This window comes from Tympanuchus pallidicinctus, unplaced genomic scaffold (genome assembly GCF_026119805.1).
Source record: "Tympanuchus pallidicinctus isolate F22 unplaced genomic scaffold, pur_lepc_1.0 scaffold11, whole genome shotgun sequence".
NCBI lineage: Eukaryota > Metazoa > Chordata > Aves > Galliformes > Phasianidae > Tympanuchus > Tympanuchus pallidicinctus.
The window spans coordinates 6,462,210-6,488,039 of NW_026294627.1; the positions used below are offsets into that span (position 1 = coordinate 6,462,210).

Here is a 25,830-nt window from a genome sequence, read left to right on the forward strand (position 1 = left end):
ATCCGTTTTTAGGGTTTAGTTTATTTGACTCCATTCCACAACAACATGAGCCAAAACAAATTAACACAGAAAACATTGCTTCTTAGGAAATGAACAAGATGGTGTTGTTTATTTATCTTCCTTACAAGGAGATGCTATGCTAAGCAGAAGAAAGTCAGCTGCCAAGCAATGATGACAACTAGTACTTGAGTATACAACTGTATAGGGAGCAGGAAATTAACATTTTTCTCTGCAGGGAATCTTGGTTTACACCTTTGGTCTAGAGGACATTCAGAGAGCAATGGAAGAGCATGGAAGAACATGAAAGCAACCTGTAATCTCACTGTTCCATGGGTGTTAATTGACCTGGCAGCCATTCAAATCGTGACATTAAAATCCTCTTATCTGAGAGCTGCACATTTCAGCATTTCTGCAGTCTCTACTATGTACAGAGGCATTGTACAGGGGCAGCAGGCTACCAAAAAAATAAGAAAAAGAGGCAGAAGCTCGAGGATGACTGCAAATCAGTAAATTGTGATCAGAACATCTGTTAGTAGTTAGAGAAACATGCTATCTGGAGAAATTCACATCTCAATAAAGCAAAGGTTCCATCAAGAATGTAATAAGAAGATCTTTGAGAAAACAAGCACAAATGTTCTCTGGTAAGAGTATGCTGCAATCAAGGTAAAACTGTGCTGAAGCCAGAGTGTTTGAGTAAAGATATTGGTCTCTGAAAGGAATTTTTTTTCTACGTACCTGTCCAGTCTCCTACTACTTTAAGGTGGACCCCAAACGTTGCTTTGGTATCTGTAGGGCACTAAAAATATTAAATATATTAAGGACCAATTCTATGTAATGAGAAAGTAAAAAAACAAATGCATTCAAAATACAGTTGTTAATACAGAATTTGTTGTAAATCATTCCTCAGGAGACACATCAGCAGCTACTCCCTTTATAAAGCAGGTCTAGCACCAGTATGGTTCCTCCACTCAATTGTTTACAGAAGAGTGTGGGATCGCTTTTGTCTGGATGTGCCATTTGGAGCAACCACTTCACTAAGCATTACTCAGCAATGGCATCAAACAAGAATACAGCACTACAGAAGTACTTCTCCTACTGCCAACCCTTATCATTCCACATCAGGAACTGTCCCGTCATCCCAAAATCAAGGCATTTAAAGAAACATCTTCCTATTTAGAGATTTCTGGTTTTTTAGGGCTCATAATTTCAAGCTGATCACTCTCATACAACTGTTGCTTTCTTCTATATTAAAATTGAGATTTTGGTGCCCTTCAGAAGAGCTTAGAGCCTGCAAAGGAAAAACATCAGAGTGCATGACATACAATAAAATCACTTTGCAGCCTCTATACTCTCACTTTACACTTATAACCTCACTTCAGGGCTACTTAAATGTAACTATCAACAAAGGAATTGTTATTTACAGTCTTATTTACACCATGATATCTAGAAACCTCCAGTCAAGCCATGTCAAAGGACTGAGGAGCCTTCTCAGTTCCACTCCTTGTCAGCCACAGGGAGAGCTCAAACTCAGTGGCTGGACAACTTCTGCTGAGACACCGAATGATTTCACACATGAACAGGATAAGCATTATTCCTCAAAGATTCTTTACTTTCCTTCTATAAATCAACACTACTGGTTTGTCTTTGACAGATGATACTACTACTTTTGACATCTTTCCATCAGAGCCTGTGAACAACTGATCTAAGGTCCATCATGAATTCAACACCCAATCAGTGACACTTCTGTCTCTACTTTCTCGTGCTACAGACAAACACTGAGGAAAAGGTTGAAATCAATGGAACGCATCTGTATTATAAATAAAAGAGGCTCAAGGATATAGTCCAAGCACTGAAGCCTCAATCATCCACCAAGCCTGTGAGGAGTCTTCTTGGCTCTTTTTTCAACCATTTCCAGCATGAAATCAATGAAATCAAGGCTGGAGCGGGAAACCACTGGCCTCATGGCTTGAGGATCCACTCCTATTCCTCCTTATACAGAAGAAAAGAAGTAGGTAATATTTTAATATTCTCTGCATCTTGCCAAAAACCTAGAACACGGACTAAAAAGTCCCTGCTAGTCATTCAATCTTCCTGAAGAGGACCATTCTTTTTTAAGAGCACTGATCACTACTAAGATTTCTTAACTGTCATCTTTCAAGTTTTCCTACAAAAATTTAATACAGATACTTACTTAGGCAAGTCTTAGCCTTCAAAAATGCAGTATTAAGGTCACGGACAAATGTATAACAAGATCTGTGTTTGCTATGGCAATTTGCACAATCCTCCAGAAGAAAAATATAAGAGCAATTCTCAGCATAAAAATAGATGTGTTTTCTCTCAGCTAGAAAGAAGCATTCTATCTACAAAAATATTTGTTTTCCTGGGGACTTCTGTAAAAGCCTTTGGCAGAGTTGATTTTTCATTCTGGGTTGTCCTGCGGTTCTCTGTGTTTCACAGGAGACTGAGTGGTTTTCTTAGTACAACCATGACAAATCCTAGTTCAGGACATCTTCCATAAAACTGCCTGCTATTCCCTCATTCCATTACAGTTAGTGGCTGAACAACCCTTGACTCTAGCCGAAATAGGTTCAAATCTATTATACTTTATGTTAACCTTGGGACAAATCCCCTTCTAGATTACATTGAAAAATAATAAAAAAGAGATTTACATCTCTTTAGCCTCTAGGAAGCCTATTTTGATTCCTATAACTAGATATGAGGGTTCCTCAGAGAGTTCTAGAAAAATCTTATTATGCTACTAAACCTTACCAGAAGAAACACCCATCATGCAGGCAATACAGTGTTAAATTCCCCACGTTCAATAGGAAGAAAAAGTGCAGATGGTCCAGCAAAGAGCCACCAAGATGATTTGGTTACAGAATCAGACATATGAAGAGAGATCCAAGAAAATGTGTTTAGTCCACAAAGAAAAGAAGGTTCTGAGTGATCAGAGTGGCCTCTGACATGGTCCCACACCACATCCTTATCTCCAAATTGGAGAGATATGGAACTGAAGGGTGGACTATTCAAAGGATAAAAATTGGGTGGATGGTTGGAGTTGGAGGGTTGCAGTCAACAGCTCCATGACCAGCCAAGGCCAGTGATGAGTGATGTCCCTCACCAGTCTTTGGACAGGTGCTCTTTAATATATTTATCAATGACACAGACAGTGAGATTGAATGCACCCTCAGCAAGTTTGCTGATGACAGAGTGGTACAGTTGATACAACAGAAGGAAAGGGTATAATCCAGAAGGACCTCGACAGGCTTGAAAAGTGGAATCACAAGGGTCAAAGGCCAAGAGTAAGGTGCTACACTTCAGTTGAGATGATTCCAGGTGTGTGTACAGACTGGAAGAAGAAAGCCTCAAAAGCAGCCCAGGTGAGAAGGACTTGAGAAGGTCTTTTAGAAGGTCTTCATGGGTAAGAAGTTAAACATGAGCCAGCAGTGCATGCCTGCAGCCCCAAAGGATGACAGTATGCTGGGCTGCATCAAAAAAGAGGTGGCAGCAGGGCCAATTAAAGTCATTTTACAATAATTATCTGCCAATATCTAAAAAAAAGCTATAAAGATGATGGAGATGCTCACTTTACCACTACATCTGGTTACAGGACAAGGGAAAAGCTGCTTCAGGAGAAATTCATTCTGGATGTAAGAAAGACATCCTTCACTGGAAGAACAGCTAAATATTGGAATAGGCAACCCACAGAAATGGAGGAATTTATCTTTTTCCACTGCAGAGGAATGCCCTTGCACCAGTATGTTATACAGACGATAATCTGCAGAGGATCCTTCCATCTTAAGTGCTTTGAAACTGTAACTTGAACTTGAAAATCTTTATTTTTGCATTTATTGTAAAAAACCACTTATTTTATGCCTCTCATCTCCATAAAGACAGCAAGTCTCCCAACTCTGGCTTTTTCTAGACTGTGAAAATTCTGCACAAGCTTAAGAAAATATTCAGACAGAATTTTAAAAAGTTCAATGATAAATGTGGGTTAACTTTCATGTCTTATCAACAGACAACTGTGCAAGTGTAATGAAGTACAACAAAAGTATCTTTACAGATTTGACTGTCTTCATGGAATCAGGAAATCAAAGAATAGCTGAGACTGGAAAGCATCTCCAAAATCTGGCTTAGCTCATTCCCTCTGCTCATGCAGTCAGTGAGAGCAATGCCCAGTCTTGTTTTGCTTATCTTCAAGGAGGAAACTCCTCAGTATCCCTAGGCAACCCATGCCAGTGTTCATACTCTCTCACAGTAGATGTGTTTTTTTCTTTTGTTCAGATGGAACCTGAAGTACTTCAGTTTGTGACCACTGTCATGTCACTGTATGTAACTGAGAAGAGTCAGCTTTGATCTTAATTTCCCCCTAGCAGGTATTTATGCCCATCGATAAGATTCCCAAGCCTCCTCCAGGCTGAAGAGTCCCAACTCTTTCAGCCTCTCCTTATAGAAGAGATGCTCCAGACCCTTAGGCATTTTTGTGTTTGTGCTCCAGCATGTCTATGTCTCTCTTACACGGGGGAGCTCAGAACTTGAAATGAAGCTCAAGATGTACTCACTAGTGCTGAGTAGAGTGGAAGGATAATGTCACTTATCTGCCTAATAGTTCAGGAGGCTGCTGACCTTCTTAACTGCAAGAAAACATTAATGGTTCATGTTTAAGCTGGTGTGAACTCTTGTCCTTGTCCAACTCTTGGGTCAGCATCAAAAGACATGTGAAATATACTACTGCCTATTTTACATACCTCAATCTCTGATCACCTATTCCTTTTTATTTCATAGAATCATAGAATATCCTGAGATGTAAAGTACTCAGAAAGATCATCAAGAGCAGTTCTTCCCTCCATTCAGGATCACCCAAAACCCAAACACTGTGTCTGAAAACCTTGTCCAAATGCTCCTTGAGCTCCAGCAGCTTGGAGCTGTGCACACTGCCCTGGGCAGCCTGTTCCTTGCCCACCCCCCTCTGGTCATGAACTATTGCTTTTTGAAGAACCCAACCTGATCCCCCCCCTGACACAGCTTCATTTGTAATATGTAACATTTCATCTTTAAAACACCTCACAGCTAACACTGCTTCAAGATTCTTATTACAGTCAGCTCATGCACACACATAAACTGACATCTATTTGTTCTGTACAGTAAAAGTCCAGCACAAGCTGAAGTGCCCTCTTGAATTGGAAATCAAGAAAATCAAGAAAAATTTATGTGGGCGTTGGTCAAATAAGGGCATATCAAGATGCTTAAGCAATGTATGATGTCTTTTCTGCAGTTGTGCATAAAAAAATCAGTAGAACTGCTTTTAAAATATGTTTTGGCAATTTATGTTTGGCTTTTCCCTTCTCCTTCTAATCTGGAAAGTCTAAGACAGAAGCCAGTGACTATTAACTGTACTGAAGCAAAAGCTGCATTCAGTTCCTTGTTTATCTCTTATTTTTCAACAGAATGATAAAGAGGAAATTGTTAAGATTAGACAGTCCTGACATAATAATAAGTAAAAACTAAAATACATAATTCTCACCATTTATTTTCCTTAAATAATGTTTTCCAAACAGGAAAATCAATAACTTGTAATAAGACAGGACACTGGACATTATCAAACAGAATGTCACACATTTTTCAGTCGTTCTTTCTTCACTTTGAAGAGCAGTAATGAACCTCATTTGATACACTCATTTGATTAAAATGCCACAGTACACAAATTAACTGTGGCAGATAGGTGTAATTACGTGAAGCTATGTTAACTTATTCTAACCCCAAGCTATCTGTATCTTCAAGAAGTGAAAGCTCTCACAGGTAGGAACGTCTGCTAATCGGGTTGTTCGCTTGCATTTGGCCATCCTCCAAAAAACCTGAAGACCAAAGGAATTCTGCTAAATTTAATAGAGCTGTGCATAGTTACACCCCTGGAGAAAACAATGTTCTTAGCATGGAAAATTGGTAGGTTTTCACAGAGTTGCTAATTGCAAGTGGGAAAGTTTATAATATATATCTTCACTCCATTTTTTGCATGCATTTCACGTTCTAAGCAATGAGAATGGTATTTTGGGCACAGAACTTCTGGAATATAGATTTCTCTATAGCTTGACAGAAAACAGATTTAAATTTTTTCTTCCTTTTTTTTAAAAATGCTAATCATAGTAGAAACACAAATTATCATGTTGGGAATTAGGAACACTCCCTGGAGCAGTAACTGAATTACCCTTACCATTGGTTATAGCTCTGGTATTTATGTCTACGCTGAAATAAAATATAGATGTATTTTTAATTAATAACTTAATAATGTAAGTAATTAATGTTGAACTCAGTACTAGATTAACATATAGTTGAAATGTATTTTTTAAGTTTTATAGAATGAATGCAGTTCTATACTTTCCTCTATGCCTTGCTTTTATACAAATACGAAGTGAGGGAACTGATTACTGTGAGCTCACAGTGGTAAGGCTTTACACAATGCTCTCTATTGATATAAAAATTTCCTGGCATTGATGAGCAATGGAAAATCTAAGCATATGAAAGTACAACATATAGGAAGTGAAAACCATCTTGTCAGCATCTGTGTTTCCAGCTTCCTGTCCCCAGATATCGCTGGTACCTATTACCAGTCAAGAATCCTATCCAGAACAAGAATGAGGTCGCATCTTATTGAAACAACAGTAATTCTAAACACTACTGAAATATTTTAAAATATTCTTTTATACCTTGAGGTGTTGGGAGAAAAGTTAAGTCAAGAGCAAACTATCAAGAAAATACAAACTTAATTCCTGAAAGTTTCTAGTTCTTCTGTACATCTCTACCTTTGTCCATAAGAAATGTGAAGAGACGTTAATTATTTTTAATAGCAGTGCTGTCGTGGAAAGTGTGATGGATACATAAGAACTACACTGCAGAATATCCATTAAAAGAAAAAAGGAAAAGGAAAGGCAGGTCCAAGTTCTGTATCCCCACGTGACTGTGCACATAAAGCGCATGAGAAGCTCCTGTACAGTTGCACACTCACCTACAGGCTGAGCAGTGCAGGAGATACTGCTCTCAAACTGATGCAACACAGCAAACACCAACTTCTGCCTGTTTGCTGTATCAGGTGGCCTTCATTATTCCTAAAGTTACTAAGATCTATGCCACAGCTGGAAAAGCAAAGAAAAACCTCATCTTGTCCAGTTTCAAGAGCAATAAAGATGTTTGCAGAATTTGTTCAAATAAAGGTAAACTGCTTCAAAGGAGGTTTACACTTTTTGAAATAGCCGTTATACGATTGTAACATGGAGTTTGCAGATAATCTAACAGGGACTGTAAACACTGCTAAGTCCCTGATCTGCTTTCATGTCTATGACAGCCTGCCAGGGGGAACCAGCTATGCTGCCAACCCCTGCTCCGTCAGCCTATCCTTGCTCCAGACTCAAGAGAAATGCTTGCACTATCAAGGGAAACATACAAAAGACAGCAAACTTGGAAAAGAAACAGAACTGGAAGAAAAACAGAACTACACACAACAACCTATTTTCCCTCCCACACCGGGGGGAAAAAAAAGTTTTTAAACCCTGTCAACTGACAAGAACATGTGAACTTCATAATCTCAGTAAAATCGAAAGCTGTAGCTTGTCTGGTTTCATATAAAACTGATATAAACATTCCTAAAATGATTCATCCTGGCATTACAAAATGAAGAGGAGTGATGACAAACACAGGCATGCTATATAAAGGTAGCCAAGAAGTAGTAGCTAGACTTCAGACTGACTCACAGGAGGTGAACTCTGTAACACTGGGCTACCCCCCTTTCAACAAATGAATCCCATATGAAGCAAATTTCAAAGGAAAAAAGGTTTATCTGTGGAGTCTGTCCTTTAAACACACCTCTGCCTCAGAAGCAAGGAAAAGCTCAAAAAAGGCTCTGTTTATTTTTCTGCTTAGTTACTTTACAAATCAGATTTTGTCTAAGAGCTTTCCCTGTTGGAGAGCTACACAGCTATCCTAATTTTACTGGCATACAACAGCATGTCTCTGACTGTGGGAAAATTCTAACCATGGAACATAATTTAAGTATAAGGAGTGTCTGGATGATCAAGGCAAGACCACCGTGTCTTCAATACTACTTCAGCCAGAGTCCTCCCATTGCACATCTGACTCTTTGCAAGCAGCCCAGCTGCAGAAACATATCCCAAGCACTTTTCCCTTTCACTTTCCATTCCTTTACACTACCCGCTGTCCAACTCGAAACACCTGCAGTCTAGCTAGTGGGAAAAAAACACACCAAAATATTGTGGGATGCTTGGGATGCATCACTGGCCAGCTGCAGCAGCAAGAGGGATCATTCTGGTCATCTGAGGTCTAACGTCTGTAACAAACCACAAATCCACACCCACTAAATCCTGTGGGTCCACAACTGAGTATTTGCTACTTCATTCCCTGCAGTTTTCAGTTGTGAAACTACTCTCAGTATTCAAAACAACATTTTTTTTTTCTTTTTTCTAGACTCAACCTATGAGCATTTGTTCCTTGATGTCACTCTTGCACCAGGGAAAACCACAGATTTTTAGCATAATATGTGTCTTAAGACTGTAAACAGACCAGCAATTGAAAATGTGAAACACTTCTTAATTTTAAATGTCCCTTTTTTTGAATAGGTGAAAAGGTGCTCAGCCTTCGTGGCTGCAGAAAGTGAGAAGAGGCAGTGGAGATTCAAACACAGACACTGGAGAAGATTTGTCAGAGGCTTGAGATACTTAGCAGTTTTCATTAGTCATTTCAGAAAATGTTGTTTATATTAAGTAATTAATATTCAAAGACTGTTTTCTAGTCAGTCTATAGTACTCTCACTCATAAAACGTTGCTAGTATAGATGCACTACTACTCCACACTTACACAGACTAGTGAGTTGTTTTTTTTTTGTCTCTGTAGCTTAACCAATGCAGAAAACCTGCAGGCTACTCTTTCATTCCCAGCAGATACATTACATTTCTCAAAACATAAACTCTTAACATTCAGCCCATATTATGCATTTCAAGTTGCTATCTAATAGGAAAAACAAACCACAACTACAGGATGCTCAGGTTGAAAACGTTTGTCCTTGACAGAGCAAAAGGCAGCAGAACTGCATTTCAGTCCAGCATTGTTCTTTGAGTCCTCTGTGGGAATATAAACCTATGGTCAAGCAGCCCTGCCTTGAGTTGACAGATGCATGGCCAAGGAAACTGAATGGCACATCAGGTTCCATCTCCATCATCCCTAAGCACTTACTTATTTTTAAGACAGCAGGAGAAAGTGTTCTGTTTTTTTAATACTTCCTTCATGTAATAATTGTATTAATGCTTAGAAGTTACACCTTTTTTTCCATCTTAAATTTTCTCCTTCACTTCCTAGGCTTTTCTCTAACCTTACCTAGAAACACTGCTTTTGATGGGAGAAAAAACTCTTCTCTGCCCAAGTCAGTGAAGATTTATTATATACTGTAAATTTGTAATATCAGAAAAAAACATTCTGAGTGTGACACCTTCTGTTCAAAGTATCTACAGAAGGAGAACATAGGATTTAGTGTAACAACTTCTCTGATCCCTTTATCCAAAAGAAAAAGATCTGTGAGTTTAAATGAAAACGGACGTTTACTTATGGTTTTTATGCAGACCCCAGAACTATCGAACCCAGTGCGAAACCAAACCAGATAAACACGTCTGAAGAAGCACTCCAAAGGCATCCGAAAGATTGAACTATTCTATTTTTGTTTTACTTAAATTCTTTGTTGAACAGCTGCTAGACTCTCCTTCTATGAAGAGCAGACATGCTCCAGGGATTTCTACAGTTTGCCAGCAAGATACTTCATAATATCTGCATTTCCCTAAATGCTCTGTGAATCATCTTATAAAGCCAAATTTCATAACCATTTGCATGAGGTATTTAACAAAGCTTACTAGAATGTCATCATGCTAGAATGTTTTCACTGTATTTATCTTAGCTCTTCATGTCCTTACATCCTTTTCACTCTGGCAAACTTCCAGCAAGTTCTCCATTTTTTTTTATGAAGTATTTAAGATCTGTGCCCCTGGGCCTTTCCTGTAGTGCTGTTTATTTCTCGGGTTTTTGTTACAGAGTACGTATTTCTACATCAGCTCCGTAAACTGTCAGTGCCCTCACTGATGAACTTTGGATTATCCATGGATAGAGACAAACTTGTCTCTATCTAAAATCCTGGTTTTCTGTTATAACAGCAAATATGTTATTCATCATGACATCGTTGTTTATACTTGTGTATTATTGGCTGAGACCTCCCTGACAAGGCATCAGGCCCCAAACTGTAGAAGCAGATCACAGCCATCACTTTGCAATCCTATCAGGCCTAAATCCGCTTAGTACCTGTATCAAAACAGGCTGTAAGGGAAAAAAGAAAAGTCAGTCTAAAGAGGAAAAAATAACCAAAACCTTAAAACATGCAATAGGTTGGAGATACATAAGTAGAGTAAGATTATTCGTCCTGAACAAGTACACCTCCTTCAGCTAATTCTCCTATTTACTCTGAGATGATTAATGGATTTAGGAGTTTCTCTGCCTAGGGTTCACTAATTTTATTACTTTACAATTTTAATTTGGATATAAATCAAACTAGGTTTTCTTCCTCAATAAAGTAGATTTAGATTTTGTGCTGGAATCTGCACCTGGCAATGGGGTAACCCTGGATGTACCTGCAGACTGGGGACAAGAGGCTGAAAAGCCCCATGGAAAGGGATCTGGGCATTCTGGCCAACAGCAAGTTGACAGCACTGTGCCCTGGAACCAAAAGGGCCACCATGTCCTGGGGTGCATTGGGGCTAGCACTGCCACTGGGAGAGTGGAGAGATTGTCCCCTCTGCTCTGCACTGTGCAGCCTCACCTCCAGCACTGGGTGCTGGTCTGGGCTCCACAATATAAAGACACAAAGTAAGTGTCCAAAGGAGAGCTGCAAAGATGGTGAAGCATCTGGAGGGCAAAGTCTACGAAGAGCAGCTGAGGTCCGTGGTGTGCTCAGCCCTGAGCAGAGCAGACTGAGGGGAGGCCTGATGGCGGCTGCAGCTCCTCGCAAGGAGCGGAGGGCAGCGCTGAGCTCTGCTCTGTGTGACAGCGACAGGGAACGGCATGGAGCTGTGACAGGGGACAGCGGCTGGGGGTGAGGGAAAGGGGCTGCACCACAGGGCGGTGGGCATGGAACAGCCTGCCCAGGGCTTTCTGCAGAGCAGAAGCTTTAGCTTTCACTGAATCTCAGATGTCAGTCACACCAAAGTTTAGAAAAATTCAGTTCCTGGTCATGTCCTTACTTCATGGTCTGTCACAATCTGAGTTCTATCTGAACTGGTGTAATTGTTTTCTACCTTCTTTTGTCACAAAAAATCAACACTGATAAAACAAGATTCTTGTTATATAAGATGCTGGGAGTAGACACCAGAATCAATAGCTAAGCTGTCAAAATGGAGGCTCGTAAGAGTTTGTGGCTTGTGCTGACTTTGCAGCAGAGACCACATGAAAGTATCCAGCACGTCTTTTGACTCAACATCTACAAAACACAAAGCTATTTCAACGGGACGTACTGTCAGACTTCCATGCCAATGCAAGAAGCAATTCCAAAAAACATACAAGTGCATAATTTACCCAGAGAGTGATGAAGTACTGGAACAGGCTGCCCAGAGAGGTTGTGGATGCCCCGTCCTTGGAGGTGTTCAAGGCCAGGTTGGATGGGGCCCTGGGCAGCCTGGTTTAGCATTAAACGTGGAGGTTGGTGGCCCTGTATGTGGCAGGGGGGTTGGAGATTCGTGATCCTTGAAATCCCTTCCAACCCTGGCCATTCTGTGATTCTGTGCGATCACCTTATTTTCGAGAGACACAAATATATATTCCAAATGAGAATCAACTTCTTAAGTTACTTATTAGAAAAGAAAAAAAAAGGATGAATGCAGTTATAAATGGTTGATATCACGTTTTTTTTGCTACTGCAAATAATCAGGAATGTGAATAAGTTTCTGGAAAGACGGGGATCTCAATTCAAAGTGGAAGGTCCAAGATGGGAGTGGAAAGAAAAGTAATGCTACTTAGGCAAGCCTTAGTTTTCTTCATACAGGGTATAATTAAGAGAAACCATAATGAAGTTAGAGAAATTGAACACTACATGTTCAAAAGAAAAGAGAGAATTTCCTGAAACTCATATTACAAAGGATGCTCCAAAAGTAATGCCTCCTATTTATTTCCATGCAAACTACAACAGATTTCAAGAGCACGAAAATACTATTTCATAAAGCCAATTTTCAGCTACAAAACATTATTTCTCAACGTAGTCATCACGGTTAGTCCAACAAAGGATCACCAAAATACTGCACCTTTCCTGTGAGGAGGGGATGAGAGTGCTGGGACTTCTCAGCCCTGGGGAAGAGGAGGCTCAGAGGGTATCATCCATGTCCATCAATATCTGCAGACAGGGTGCAAACTGGATGGAGCCAGGCTCTTGTCAGTGGTGCCCAGTGCCAGGACAAGAGGCAGCAGTCACAGGCTGGAACACTGGAGGTTCCTTCTGAACACCAGGAAGCACTTCTGTGCTGTGCGGCTGATGGAGCACTGGCACAGGTTGCCCCCAAAGGCTGTGGGGTCTCCTCCTTGGAGATCTTCCAAAGCCACCTGGACATGGCCCTGGGCACCCTGCTCTGGGTGTCCCTACTGGAGTGGGGGTTGGAACAGATGGACCCAGAGGCCCCTTCCAACCACTCTATGATTCTGTCACATAAAGTTTTGACAGCAGAACCAAGTCAGTCAGTAGAAAGGAAGCCAGATTGGCAGCTCTGAGATCAGAGTAACATGAGTTTTGCTCCTCCAAATTCCTGTGTGCATTCTGCACCAATTACTTCTGCTCATTCCTTCCACCATTACAGGGAGGAATGCTTTCAGTTGACAAAAGGAAAAAGAAAACAAACACCACTGCACACATTTCTGAACAATGCCAACATCTTTATGTTCACTCAGTTAAAATTCATAGCTCCCTCTGGCTCCGACTGAAATACATGGGAGCTTTACAAGAATACAATAAGAGTGGGCTCAGGCCCTTTTGTGCAGTCTCCCAGAGTTTTCCTCCACCCTGGCATTATGTAAGAGAGTGAGCTAAACTGTAAATATTACATAACCTCTAAAAGGGAAGGGACTAGTAAAACATCAGCATGACTCCTTCAGGCCAAATCACCCCTTCCTTTCTGTTTCTACTTAGCGTTGGCTGAGTGAAGTGCTAAGCCTGAACTACTTATTTCTCTTTTGAGCACCAAACAGCACAACAGTGCTAGGGAGAAAGTTGCAACCTTCCTCCACACCTGCTGCAGGCAAAGCTGCATTGCAATTCAGCACCCAAAAGCTTTCATTAGGGCTTTTAGCCCCATGTTCCTGTACTAGCCAAGAAGAGTAATCCTGGGACTACCATCACTGAAAAAAAGGAGCAGTAGTAGTTTTCCAGCTTGCTAGGTAAAAACAAGTAGGTCAGATGAAAGCAGACAAAAAAACACCCAGCGAAGACATTGCATACACACTCTATAAGCACAATCCCATGTCTGGAATCGTATTAGATCAGAAAATGCTTTCTGTGCAGTACTGCAGCCCAAGACGTTCTATGACCTAAAAAGACATGGAAATGACTGTCCCCTGCTTACACTGGGCAAGAAGACTCGCACTTGCAAACCCAGACATTTAAAATCCTCATGATGCTGTAAAACACATTTTTTCTCTAGCATAGCTGAGGATCTGTACATCTGTAGCAGTAAAAAAAAAAGAAAGTTAGAAACCTAGTAGTAAATTCCTATCTCAAAAATTCTTATCTTAAAATAATTAAAATACACATACAATCTTCCAACAGTTATGCTGAAGGACATCACTGTACTTTAAAGTATAAAGCATTCAGCATGAATAAAAACTGCCAGGTCTGGTATTATATATATGCATTATATATATGTGCATGTGTGTGATACATTGTGGAAATGGAGTGGAACTGGCCAGTTCTAACGTTACACATCTAATGTACGTGTAAAAATTACACCACCTGCAATTTATCAAGTAGAATTGTGTATTTAACTGAAATAAAAGGTACAAAAACTGAATAAAAATTACTTATTTATATTCAATAAGACACTCAGAACGAGATGCTTTTCGTAGCTCCTAAATTTAGAAGCTTTCATTCAAAAATCATTTTTTTTAATAACAAGCAATATTACAGTATGCCATTTTAAACTACAGATGAAATCCTCAACTCATGCAAAGAATCCAACTTTAATAAAACACCCTGTTTAACCCATGATCTAACCACATTGTTCCATGTCAGCAGTCTTTTTTTTTCTGAAAAATAACTCTGAAAAACAAATAAGAAGTTTTGCCAGAGAAAGACTGCTGAACAAGGTCAAACATTTTTTGATGACATTAGTTCTATCAGTACCACGCAAACCAGTGTCCTAATACAAGGAGAGTATACCTTTGAGAGCTTTGTATTTTCCAAACTGTGTAACTATTATTAATGATGAAAATATTACTATTATTTTAAATTCCATTGAGTTGGACAGACTGAAAATAAGAACAAGATATTCTGAGATTAACATTTATACAAGGGACATCTGCTAATACACAACAGGTGTAACTTATTTAAGGTTATTTAATAAATATATCTATGCTACTGTCAAATGAACATGAAGAGCAATCTGTGGATTATGCTGAGTGTTTCAAATTCATCTTCTGATTGCTGAATCAATCATAAATATAAATAAATATGAACTAAGTAATCCTGCACAAAAATCTAGCTACCATTCCATCAGTACTGCAGTGTATATCATTTTTAGCACTACATATCTTGTTATGTTTAGGTGCTCTAGAGAGTGCCTTAAAATGGCTTACTGGAGCTAGTAACAGATAAATAACACACGGCTTCGCTTTCTACTGTTAATGCAGCTAGCCAAAAGCACTTTGCAAATGTTAGGCTTTGCAAATGCCAATACTGCTTCATCAAGCTACACAGAGGCAGCTTTCTCTAGGAGATTTTGCTGTACAAGGTGTACAACAAGAAGTTTATTTTAGTGAAAGCACTGTGGATTGAACTGTGACAGTATTAGCTTGCCTGCCTGGCACTCAGATACATCAAAACAAAACCACAAAAAAACAAAGAACTGGAAGTGGACAGGACCTATTTCAGTGTATATTGCCACTGAAAGTAAAACTCTGCCACTAATATTCTAACCTAGACACTGCATCTCTAAGGACTCTGTATTGCTCACTCCTCAAGAACTTTGGGTATATTAATGTACCATTTCATCTTATTCCAATCCATCTCCTTCGGACCCAAACCGCATTCTAGATAAATTGAGCTGAGGAAGTAATAATCCCAGTGTTCTACAACTTCATTCATAGAATCATAGAATCATAGAATCACAAGGTTGGAAACGACCTGCAGGATCATCTAGTCCAACCACTCTCCCATTCCTATTAGTACCACAAGCACTAAACCATATCTCGTAGCTCCTCATCCAGACGCCTCCTGAACACTGCCAGGGACGGCGACTGCACCACCTCCCTGGGCAGCCATTCCAGTGCCTGACCACCCTCTGAGAGAAAAAGTTTTTCCTTATATCTGATCTAAACCTCCTCTGGTACAACTTGTGGCCGTTTCCTTGGGTCCTGTTTGTTGCCTGGGATTAGAGGCCAAACCCCTCCTCATCACAACCTCATCATTCCCCCTTCAGGAAGTTATAGCATGCAATGAGGTCTCCCCTGAGCCTCCTCCTGTCCAGACTAAACAATCACAATTCCCTCAGCTGCTCCTCATAAGATTTGAGCTCCAGACTCCTCACCAGTTTCGTTGCCCTTCTTTGAACATGCTCCAGGGCCTCAATGTCTTTCTTGTAGTGAGGGACCCAAAACTGAACACAATACTCGAGGTGCGGCCTCACCAATGCTAAGTAGAGGAGGATGATCACCTCCCTGCTCCTGCTGGCCACACCATTTCTAACACAGGCCAGGATGCCATTGGCCCTCTTGGCCACCTGGGCACACTGTCAGCTCATGTTCAGCCGAGCATCAACCAACACCCGCAGGTCCCTTTCCTCTTCACACTCATCCAGCCACTCATCCCCAAGCCTGTAGCACTGCTAGGGTTGTTGTGGCCAAAGTGCAGGACCCAGTACTTGGCCTTGTTGAACCTCATCCCATTCACCTCTTTTTCTTCTGGAGTCTCAACAACAGTTCTCAGCACATCCACACCAGTCTTCTTCCCCTATGGCTCACCTTATGGCATTCAGGAACAGCCTGTTCTTGTGCCTTTAAGGAGCGTCCAGTCCTTCTAGACACCTTTACCCTTAAGGAGCAACTCCCAAGGGACCCCTGCAACAAGCATCCTGAACAGGTCAGATTCCACCCTCAGGAAGTTCAAGATAGCAGATTTGCTTCTGACATCTCCAAGAATAGAGAATTCTACAGTTTCATGGTCGCTCTGCCCAAGACAGTCCACAGCCTTCACATCTCCCACCAGTCCTTTCTGTTAGCAAAGAGCAGGTCTAGCATGGCACCACCCTGGTAGGCTCTCGTACTGTCTGCATACCTTTCATACACTCTAGAAAACCCTTGGACTTCTTCCCTTGCACTGTATTATATTTCCAACACATAGTAGGGAAGTTGAAGTCTCCCATGAGAACAAGTGCTGGCGATTGCACAAATTCTGCAAGCTGCTCACAGAATTCTGGTCCTTCTCTTCATCCTGCTTAGGCAGTCTGTAACAGACCCCACCAAGATGTCACCCCTGTAGACCCACACCCTTACTCATATATAACTAAGTCACTGATGTATCTCTTACAATAATAAAGCAGAAGACTACTTTAGAAACATTTTAGAAAAAACTATTGAGGGAAACTATTTAAAAAAAAAAACAATAAACCAAACCTTGATGCTTTTCTAACTCTGTTTGGAGAAGGCTGTTGAAGAATCTCTGTTCATTTTGATTAACAGCAAAAAATCCACCAAAAATTCATCTGAGTTCATGTTCATTGTGTATTAATGTCTACAAACAGATGGTAAAACTTCATTTATGAAACAGAATGACTAAATACCACATGGATTCTATTTATTTATTATGTTTTTCACTTACGGAAGAATTTGAAAAAAGTTCCCGTTATTATTTTCTCAACAGTGGGGAAAATTGAATATATATTGAGTACTATCATACATAATAATCATGCCATTTCATATTCATTGGTATCCTCATTAATCAAAAATAAGCTCTCCTGAAGGACTTTCCACTTTGAAGGCAATAAAGACCATTTGTTTACTAAATACAAATAGATGGGAATGTACAGAAAAAAGCTCTTATTTCTTACCATTGTAAGGGTGAATGGATGGCTTTCCAGTCCAGACACTCTCGGACAGTGTAGAATAACATACTGAAAATCAAAAAGAAAAAAATAAAAGAAAGAAAATATATGTCCAAAACATTCAGTGATGGATTAGTACACAGAAAGGGAAAGTCATCCCTACAGAAGATGCTACATGAACAACAGTGACTTGTTTTAGGGGCACGTTAACTGACCTGACCAGGCCTTGCTCGGAAGTCATTTTTGATCATCCTTACTTCGAGGACATTGGAGGGATGGCTTATCACTGATGTTATTGTGACTGGCTTGTTGCTGCGGATGTAGCGGTACAGTCTTTCTACACAGTACAAGCACAGAGGTCCAGAAATCCAAAACCAAGTCTATGGGAGAACAGTGGACATTTAATTTTGTTTCATTCTAAGCAATTTCATTTTACATTTTCTAATTTTAGAATTACATAAGCACCTGCAGGATCTCATTTCTCATTTATTGCAGAACAGTGTTTGATCACAAGTCATCTCCACATCCTTCCATACACAGAAATCCAAGCACATCATGGGAACTTAGTCAGATTAACTGGCAGCAGCATCCACAAGCACGAATGATTTCATTCATAAAACTAATCAGGAATAAAATGCTATTTATCTCATTTGTCACCATGTTACTCTGGTGTTATGCAGTTGGATTGCAACTGTTTTCAGAAGTGAATCACAAAGTACATAGACCATTTCAAAATCTAACAGACCAAAACACTATAGAACTGGTTAACTTCCAAGGAAGAACACTATCTGACTTGCAGTACTATGAGACAATTACCTTATTTTAATTATCTCAAGTACATGCAAAAAGTTAAAAAGAACAAGCAATCCTTGTGCTATAGAATTTGTAGAAAAGAGTACAGAAAAGCGAAAGAAATGGAAAGTTAAAGCACTGTTCAATTGTCTTTGTGGAAGATGCATATGATAGCACAAACGGTTTCCTGGAAGTGCCCGCAGAGTGACCAGCTCAGATGAACACATTTGTACCAAAATCCCATTGCAGCAGTTAGTTAGCAAGAGTTAACAAAATACAAATCCAAAGGACTTTATTGGAAGGCTTCTGTGTAGTATTGACTGCTTGTTATTACAAATACATGCTCAGTGGTAAAATGGGTTACCTCTGCAGCTAGCAGAATCATAGAATGGTTTGAGTTGGAAGGGACCATTAAAGGCCATCTAGTCCAACTCCCCTGCAATGAACCGGGATACCTACAGCTGGATCAGGTGCTCAGAGCCCCATCCAGCCTCACCCTGGATGTTTCCAGTGATGGGACATCCACCACCTCTCTGGGGCAAAAGGACCTTACAAGAAAACAGTAATAATGATAAGGAGAAGCTCTTGTAAAGTCTGTTATGATAGGCCTTAGACTTGAGAATGAAGTATTCCCAAGCCTCCTGAGGCTACTTGCTCATATAGGTCCACTCATCTTTTCTAAAAAGAAATGAGCAAATCTGGATGAAGACAAAGATCCTGCACAAAGCATAAAAACACAAGAGGAAATAAAGGAAAACAGAAGGCTTATCTGTCCGCACTATCATCATATTCATTTACCAATTCCACCTACAGTAGTATTCTCAGCAAACAAGAGACTACACAAAGCCAAACCACAACCAACCACATCCCAGAAATGCTATTAGGACTTGAAGCCACATGGTTAAAAGAGAGAACAAATGGAATCTGATTATTTCAATTAATTAATGCCAAACGATTCAAAGAAAAGAGTCATACGAATGTTGTATAAATGTTTGCTCTGAACTACTATGCTGTAATTTAAGGTCACATTTGTAGCAAGACCAATACACCTTTTATCATGTACAAAAAAAAACAACCATTACAGTCAATCTCTTGATATTTTTCCACCCTTTTCTGTGCGCCACATTTTAATGCAATACAAGACTTAATACAGATTGTTTTTTTCCCCACCAGATCTCTGAATGCCTGAAAAGGTTTTAATAATATTTTCCATTATTAAAACATCTGGTCTGGAAAAGCAATAATTAGTGGTTATGGCTGACTGAAAGACTTGGCATGGCTTGTAATACCTGAAATGTCGGATCATACAGACCTCTGGGAAATGCGACTGAAACTTGGGTTCCTTGGAACAAATTCTCATAAAGTTACTTTGTACAAGGGGTTCTGGAAATGTTAAGTCCTCTGGGAAAGGCTCAGTAGTATAGTCAGGAAACAGCTCTTCAAAAGGCTTCGGCACTGTCATATTCCCTAGCAGCGTTTTGTTAGGATTAAAGCAACCAGGTGGGTGTTCCTCTAAGTTGGTCTGGTACTTGAGCACTCCCCTGCAGGAAAAGAAAAATAACAAAAGATGCTGAAGTAACAGTTCAAACCAAGCAACTTCTCTTAATTTGGAGAGAATTTTAGAAAGCTGTCACAATGTTCATCTTCTATATTTGAGAAGTCACAACTGTCAGGTGATCACTCCCATTTTTAAGACAGAAAGAAAGGAAGACCCGGGATCCTCATGCCTGTGACTGGGAAGATCATGGAGAAGACCCTCCTGTAAGCTATGTTAAAGCACATGTGAGACAGGCAAATGATCTGAGACAACCAGCACGACTGCATCACGGTCAGATCATGCCTGACCAATCTGGTGGCCACCTATGATGGAGTGATGACATCACCTAAAAAGCAAGAGCAAGTGAAGTCGTCTGCCTGGACTTGTGCAAAATCTTTGATAGGGTCCTGCATCACATCCTTATCTCCGATTTGAAGACTGGACTATTTCGCAGATGAATAAATGGTTGGATGGCCGTAGCCAACAGATTTATGAAATCTGGTAACTAGTGGTATCCCTTAGAAGTCCATCTTGGGACGGGTGCTCAGAAGCCAGCACAGTGTGACTGAGTGCACCCTGAACAAGTTTGCTGATGATACTAAGCTGAGTGCAACATTTTATACAGTGGAAGAATGGGATGCCATCCAGACACACCAGAATAGGCTCAGAGAATGTGCCCACAAGTACCAAATCAGGTTCAACAAGGCCAAGACCAAGGTGTTGCACTGGTAAGACCTAATTGTGGCTGTCCAGTACTTGAAGGGAGCTTATGAACAGGAGGGAGAGTGACATTTTACACAGTCTGATAGGGATAGGACAAGGAGGGGGTAGTTTTATTCTAAGAGAGGAGAGATTTAAGTTAGATGTCAGGCAGAAATTCTTCACTCACACGGTTGCGAGGCACTGAACAGGTTGCTCAGGAATTGTGGATGCCCCACCACTGGAAGCTTTTAAGGCTGGGACAGATGGGGTCCTGTACAGTTTAATGTCAGGGGTGGAAACCCTGCCTAAAGCAGTGGAGCTGAAACCAGATGTTCTTTAAGGTCCTTTCCAATCAAAGCCATTTTACGATTCAATGATTTTATACCACTTGCTTTCGGTGAGATTGAACCTTTTTAACTATGGAGCCTTCTGTCACTAGAGGCAAGGATTAACTTCTCTATCTCACTTGGCACTTCTACACTGAACAGCTTCAAGTTTAATACTGCTTGAAAAGTAGAGATGCTGTGGGAGCCTTGAAGAAAAATCAAATAAGGACATTTGCAGTTCCTTCCCATCCAGGTTGTTTTCAGTCATTCTTCCCACAGTCAGAAAGTTTTGTTTTTAAGGCAAACTGCAGCAGAAATGTCTTAAATTGCCAAAACATAAACTGCAGTAATGTTCCCACTACGTGATGTGTATCAAGTTTACATGCATCATTTGTGAACATGACTGCTTCTTTCAATATCAAATTGTCAAAAGGTAAGAAGAAAAAAAATAGAAAGGATCTATCATGCAGAACTATCTTATCTTGAAAATTATTTTTAGGCTCATTGCTCATTTCAATCTGAAATTAAACATGTAGTACAATCAAGTGAGAATTTTGCAGCTTCAGCTAGAAACCATAAAGAAAGAAATGGAAATCTAAGACACTCTAGGATATCTCAATACACTCATGAATCACTGAAAGAGGGGAAGAAATGATAATAATAGTAATAAAACTCCCCAGGAGTATTCCTTGCTTCCAATCCAAATTTGATGACAGTAAAAGATGGATAGGATGGTGCCTAGAGAGAAATTGGCACAAGGTCTGACAAGTGCTTGGGCATGTTCAGAAGGCTTAAGTACACAATAAGAACACATGCACAGCAGCAGCAAAAGTGACAGAATCTAATTCACAAGGACAGAGAGAAGTAGGAGACATTTGCAACATTCCTAACTGGCCTCTGACCAGCTACTGGCATCCTTCTCTATCAACAGTTGGTAACATGCTTCCCACTTGTTCCTGTGAATGATGTACAGGTTGGAAGTTAAACTTACTCACTCTAAATCTCATGTCTAACCCTTGGAGAATCACCTGACAATTTCTGTTTGTCTACACCCATGTTTCAGGCTGTATCTGTTGCCCAATCATCCCTATCATTTGTGTCTGCATTCGTTGCTGCTCACTCCATACTTGCAAAGTGACAGAGACCTAAGCATTAAGTGAATTCCCTGCTCCATAAACATTATGATGCCTGATAGATTTAGCTGGAAATCACAGCCCATACAGCATTTTTCCAACCAACCTCATATGTATGCCTGCCAGCTGCTCACACAGCTTCTCTGGCCTCTGGACATCCCAAAAAGGGATTCGAAGTTTTTCCTATGACACAAATAGCTGAACTGCAAACATGAGCATTTCCTCCAGTAATCTCTAAATTGTTCAAACTATTACAAACATGCTATCTGAGTGGCAAACTGGGATAACAAAGCTGCCTCCATTGGCAGCTGCAATGACTTCCATTTCTGAAGATGCCAGGGAAATACAAGTGTTCTCCCATGTGCAAGGTCATTTCCCAGAAATGATGAGTTTTCCATAAGGAGTCTATGATATACTCTTGTGCATTTATTTAGTACAACATTTGCACCCATGAAATCTCGCTGTGGATATCGATAAGTGGGAGATACACATCTTTAGCAAAAGGATGAGCCACATGGAAGTGGCTGACATGCTGAGCATTTAGACTATTCACATGGGCATACAGCAATCTCTGCCCCAATTTTTCACCCTAAAAACAGAGGTAACATTTACTTCTGGCTTTTATGATATGCTAGATGCCAAAAATCACTGAGAGGTTTTATAGGTAATTACACTGTTCCTATTCTCGCAACTGTTTTCTGCTGCTGAGCTCAAGGTCAGCTGCTTGAAGGCTCCTCTCTCTGCTAAAGACTGATGTCTGGAATTTTCACCCTTCCAGAGATAAACCCTTGGATAATTCTAGCAACAGCACAAAGGCCTTATTCTAGCTTCTATTGAGTTAACTCTGTTAATAACAAATTAGGATCAACTGAGTTTTTGGTTCAAAATGCTTTGTGGATTTTGTACCTCCTGGAATTAATTGGTAATAGAAACATCACGCTTTCATTTTACATAAAATACTTTTTGTTGCTGCTACTAAAGGTTTAAAATATGGATAAATTAGTGTAGGTATGCAGCAAGCCTTAAGCCACTAAAATATCTGAAAGTCACATTGCAAGAAATACAAGATGAAGGAAAGTCTTTAAGGATAATTTCCCCCAAATATTCTTCTCTTCTTTTTGGTAAAGATAAAAGAACAAACCAGTAATATATGACAAATGAGTCATATCACTTCATATATTGCTGAGAAGTGTCTGGCTACCCTGAAAATGAGGATACAATAAGAACATACTCATAATGGTTTGAAACAAGGCAACAATCTAAGAATACTGTAGGAATACTCATAGAACAGATGTCAAAATAGGTAAATCCTCACCCAGTCTGCCTACGCCGTCCAGTCATAGGAGTGTCTTGCTCTGTAGGCTAGCTGACTATGCATCCCTTAGACGTGCCATGCAGGAGTCAGTTGGGCACATAAGAATGACAGTCAAATTTTTCTTTATTCTCAGAATAGATCTTCCAATCAGTATAACAAATGGAGCCCAGAAATCAATCCAGATCACTTGCATGTACATGTTTGTAGCAGATTAGCTTAAGCTTTTTCCAGGCTCCATTGGCTGTATTTCTTAGAACTCATTTGATTACAATGGGAGGTAAACACTCAGAAAACATGCAGAGATCTAAATTTAGGGATCTTCAACTTTAACTGACTCCCACACTCCATGACTCAACTTTCTCTTACTTTCATCTGATTCTCAGTTCTTTCAGATACATTCTGAAAGATGTCCCAATTCATCACTAAAGAGTCTCTGTAGGAGGAGATGCCTCTTCAGTGCTTGGATTCCTGCAGTCTTGGTTTGCAGACTTGTCCAACTAGTCTCCCTCTTTCAGGAAGTGGCAAAATGGCTGAGAGGACAATGGGCAAAGGATAAGGCAGAGATGATTTAAACTGGACATGAGAAATACTTATAAGATAATCACTAAAACTGACAGCCTAAAGAGGTAAGAAAATCTCAGTCATCAGAGGTTCTCAAGAAGAAAAAACCTGTCAGAAATAATTTAGCAAAAATTCTACCTGCCCCAGGAAGGGGAGAGCAGATTAGAGTCACCTTTGCCAGACTCATGCCACAGAAAAAAGAAAAATAAAAGACAGAAAACCCACAGAAAACCAGAATTATATCCACGAGTTTCAATGTTTTCAACTCATTATTTCAATTCAGCAGATCTCAAGCTGCGTTTATTTTGTTCAACAACATATTCCTACTGTGATCTGGCTAGGCCTAATTACTTTTTACTGTTTAAACAGCAGTGCTCAGAGCTGTGCAGACATTCCAGTCTTCCACGTTTCAATAGGTATTTGATGACACATAGAAATTAACCTTGTTCAAATATACCTTCTCTTTCCTACATCAAACTCTGCACTTACATTCACAGAGGAAAGTTTGTTCATGTTAGCGGACCACATTTCCACACAGCATAGTTTGTGAAAGCTGCTTTACCCTTCAGTAGATCTGGGCTTTTTGGACCTCACCAGAAGAAACCATCTTGATGATGTATCAGCATCTCATGTTTGTGAAAACAGTAAGAAAGTTTTTTATTAAAGCAATGAGAAATAGAGAGGCCATTCCTTCTCTCTTCTTAGGGTTGAAAATGGAAGATTGAGACTAAAGAGAAAGGGATGAGCAACTTCTTAGCTGCCTCTCAGCAAACAGGTGATAGGGCACGTAAAGAAAAAATGTTATCTTGATTTCCCTGCAGAAAATGGTAAAATGGACAATAGATGAACTTCAAAGTGAAGAAATTTGTGCTAACTGATTCTCCAATTACAGTCTGAACTTTACTTTAAAAAAAAAACTTTTTGAAGAACTGAAGATGACAGTATCTTGTCAAGAAGTTGGTCTATGTTGCACGAGACATCTCAGGAAAAACATGTTAAGAGAACAGCTCCTGTGCTTCAGGAAAAGGGACAGTATTTTTCATTTACTTACCCAGAAACATGCAGCATCAGCAGTATATAGAAGACAAAGAAAAGGTTGTGGGTATACCAGAAGATGTCATAGTTTGAAACCCTGAAAAGAATAAACCATGGTTCAATGCTATTTCACTCAGACAGAATCATTGCTAGTTAAAAGCAGATCTGTACCCACAGGACACTGTTATTCAGCATGTAGTCATGTAGAATAGTGAAAGTCCAGTATGTATTCCTACAAAAATACAATCTTGGTAAATAAGCTAAATATTGAGAAGAAAAGGTGACTGGGACACAATTAAATAGCAAAAGAGAATGAAGTGGACATTCAGAGCAGTTGAAGACTTGTTTCTAAATTAGGAGACTTCCCTACTTTCACAGATCTTAAATTGCTACAATACTTCTTCAGCCTTCTGCAGCCACAGGACTGCAGTGTTCAAAGTACCATGACTGCATCCTAAAAGGTAGACAGCAGAAGATAGGCTAGTGGGAAAGGTACAAGAAATGTTTGTGGGTGTGGAGGCAAAGGAGACGCAACAGAAAAAGGGACTACAGCAAGAAGGCAAGAAGAGGACAGCCAGGAGAACTTTGGAGATAGGGGAAACGCATATGGTTGGACTCTAGGACTGATGGCCTTGAGACATACAAGACCATCACCACTATGAAGACGAGGGCATGTAAAGAGGAAAGTGGATCATCAGTAATTTGTTAGGAAATTTAAACAGAACCAATTCCAATGAAAATGTCCATTTGGAACTGAGGTTAGGAATTCGCTTTCTCCTGAGTAAAATATTCATCAAAACAAAACAACAACAATCCAACCAAATGATTAAGAAAATCCTTCACAGCATACAAACATCTCTCACATTCACAGCATGGTAGAAAAGTCTGTTCCAAAACAAAAAAGCTAGCCGATGAATAAGCCAAAATAACTATTAAATAAAAAGCAACCCAAACTCTTGAGAATATCATTTAAAAAGCAATTCTTCTGAGATAGCTACATTTTTCCAGATTATTTTCCCCTCCTACAGTCTTTTAAATAAACAGTAAGCTAGTACACTTCCCCATTTGCCTGTAAATACAGGGTTTGTTT

At 39.9% G+C, this 25,830-nt stretch overlaps 1 protein-coding gene across 3 annotated transcripts in view; it reads right to left on the reverse strand.

The window, feature by feature from the left end:
* NOX4 (NADPH oxidase 4) overlaps nt 1–25,830 on the reverse strand; it is a 114,918-nt gene that overhangs the window by 67,163 nt on the left and 21,925 nt on the right. For all 3 annotated transcript variants that reach the window (XR_008203062.1, XR_008203066.1, XM_052669876.1), the window contains exons 8-12: nt 24,757–24,837; nt 19,444–19,672; nt 17,555–17,719; nt 17,346–17,408; nt 736–796 (exon numbers count right to left, since the gene is read on the reverse strand). Coding sequence is in view for 1 of the 3 variants with exons in the window: in XM_052669876.1 (XP_052525836.1) it covers nt 736–796; nt 17,346–17,408; nt 17,555–17,719; nt 19,444–19,672; nt 24,757–24,837 (599 nt within the window). In the remaining 2 variants the exon portion in view is untranslated. The remainder of the gene's footprint in view (nt 1–735; nt 797–17,345; nt 17,409–17,554; nt 17,720–19,443; nt 19,673–24,756; nt 24,838–25,830) is intronic.